This window comes from Muntiacus reevesi, chromosome 9 (assembly GCF_963930625.1).
Source record: "Muntiacus reevesi chromosome 9, mMunRee1.1, whole genome shotgun sequence".
NCBI classification, from domain to species: domain Eukaryota; kingdom Metazoa; phylum Chordata; class Mammalia; order Artiodactyla; family Cervidae; genus Muntiacus; species Muntiacus reevesi.
Window position 1 is genome coordinate 4,694,562 of NC_089257.1, and position 2,502 is coordinate 4,697,063.

The 2,502-nt window shown below is 36.7% G+C and overlaps 1 protein-coding gene across 1 annotated transcript; it reads left to right on the top strand.

Annotated features, from left to right (window-relative positions):
- Positions 1-1,101: 1,101 nt before the first annotated feature.
- Positions 1,102-2,031, top strand: LOC136175342 (olfactory receptor 4A47-like). Its single transcript, XM_065945671.1, has one exon. It carries the CDS (start codon positions 1,102-1,104, stop codon positions 2,029-2,031), a length of 930 nt encoding a protein of 309 aa, XP_065801743.1.
- Positions 2,032-2,502: the final 471 nt, after the last annotated feature.

Genomic DNA, 2,502 nt, shown 5'->3' on the forward strand with positions numbered 1-2,502 from the left:
AGAATAAGACTGAAAAGGACAATTTGGGCTGCTTCAGGAGAACCAATTTTGGAGGCCAGAATAAACATGGAGAGACTTGGTAGGAGGTTATCACAGTGGATCAGAAAAAAAAAAAAAAGTATAGCAGAAAAAATAGAAGGGATTGCAATTTGTGATATATTTTGAAAGTAGCATCAATAGGATTTTTTTAATTTTTATGAGTGAAAAATAAGTGAAGAGCACTGAAATTTTTTATCTGAACAATAACATGGAAAATTATACCATTTAGCAAGATAAATAGGTAATAATTCTTTAAATTTTGTATAGGTAATGCCTATGTTTATTGTGGAAAATAAAAAAAGTTTGTTCTATAAATATTAGTTCAGTTCAGTTCAGACTCTTTGTGACCCCAAGAACCACAGCATGCCAGGCCTCCCTGTCCATCACCAACTCCCGGAGTTTACAAATATTAAATTGCATTCAATTGGATGTCCACAATTAGAAATATATAGTTTGAAAATTAGGAGAGACACAGGATCTGAAGGCACAAAATTAGACTGTTGCAGTGTTTATTGGTCAGGAAAAGGGAAATATTCACTTAAAGACCTAAGAAGTATCAGTGAGGTCTGGGACAATTCAGGACAGAAACCTTTTCATGATTTGATCTACTCACATTGATCATGTAAATTACCTTGAGTGAGTCTCACTTTTACACTTTGTAACCTCACTGAAGTCCATTTCTGTCTTTTCTTGCTAATTCACTTAAAAAAAAAAATTCAGCTGAAGCATTAATTCTTCTGGAAATTCTTCTCTGATTCTTTTGATTGATATATTCCTTTACTGTGACTCTTAACTTCTGTGAATATCTTTATAACTTAATGCATGTGTCTAGAATTATCTGATCCCTAGTCGTGTGTTATATCTTGAGGGTAAGGAACTTTGCATTATTCAACTTGGCAATTAGAATGTCAATAACACATTGGACATGAAAAGATTCTCCACACACATTCTTTTAATTGAATTTGTAGCAAAGGATGAAATTTATAATTCATTTAAAAACTTCCCCCTTGTTATGTAGGCTCACTGCCTCTAACCCGTGAACACAGCACCTACACAGACTAGATGGAACCGAGGAGCAATGTGACTTACTTCATCCTCTCGGGCCTCACACAGGACCCGAAGGAGCAGAAAGTCCTCTTTGTTCTGTTCTTGTTCTTCTACGTCTTCACTGTAGTGGGCAACCTGCTCATTGCTGCGACTGTAGCTGTCAGTAAGACCCTGAACTCACCGATGTACTTTTTTCTTGCTAGTTTATCATTTATAGATCTAGTTTATTCCTCTTCTGCTTCCCCCAGATTGATTTCAGACTTGTTCTTTGGGGAGAATACCATATCCTTTGAATCCTGTATGACCCAGCTGTTTACAGAGCACTTTTTAGGTGGATCTGAGATATCCCTTCTGCTGGTGATGGCCTATGACCGCTACGTGGCCATCTGTAAGCCCTTGCATTATCTGGTGATCATGAGGCAGAGGGTGTGTGTTGCGCTGCTGCTGGCGTCCTGTGTTGGAGGTTTTCTGCACTCAATTATCCAAGTTGGCACTGTTTATGGGCTCCCGTTCTGTGGCCCCAATGTCATTGACCACTTTATGTGTGACATGTTCCCCTTGTTGAAACTCGTCTGTACTGACATCTTTGTCATCGGCATTTTAGAGGTGGCCAATGGAGGACTGATGTGCACTCTTTTGTTTCTGCTCTTACTCGTCTCCTACGGAGTCATCCTGCACTCTCTGAAGAACCTGAGTCAGGAAGGGAGGCGGAAAGCCCTCCAGACCTGTGGCTCCCACATCACTGTGGTTGTCTGCTTCTTTGTTCCCTGCATTTTCATGTATGCAAGACCTGCTAAGACCTTCCCCATTGACAAATCATTGAGTGTGTTTTATACAGTCATAAGCCCCATGCTGAACCCATTAATCTATAGTCTAAGAAGTTCTGAGATCATGAATGCTATAAAGAAGCCATGGACAAAAAAAGTGAGATCAAGTAGCAAATAAGTGCATTGTGCATTACAGAGAAAGTAGTTTAACACTAGGAATTTACTTCAAATATCAAAGTCTATTGTTTTGATGAAAACTTATCTTTTCTCTGAAGAATTTATCATGAATTTTATTAAAGAATAAAATATTTGTTTATGTTATTAATAGTAGTTACCCTCCTTGAATGTAAACATCAATGTCTAGTTTATCACTGCAACTGGAAAGTTGAAATGGATTTAAAATAGTGTCAATAAGTCATATGTAATGTGTTGGTCAGAATTACAAGATTAATTAACTAATATCCATTACTTTTATTACTTTCTCATTTTTTGTAATCAGATTCTTACCTTTTATCCTCACTTGTTATTGTACTAATGAAAATATTTTATACTATATATTCTATCCTCGTCATTCACTTTTATTTGCTACATATGAAAATTTAGTGTAACAGTTTCCTCTATATAGGAATTTGAAAGTATGATGGATAAT

Bases quoted from the DNA above. Each gene is read 5' to 3' on its own strand.
- LOC136175342 (XM_065945671.1), top strand. From the start codon at position 1,102: ATGGAACCGAGGAGCAATGTGACTTACTTCATCCTCTCGGGCCTCACA.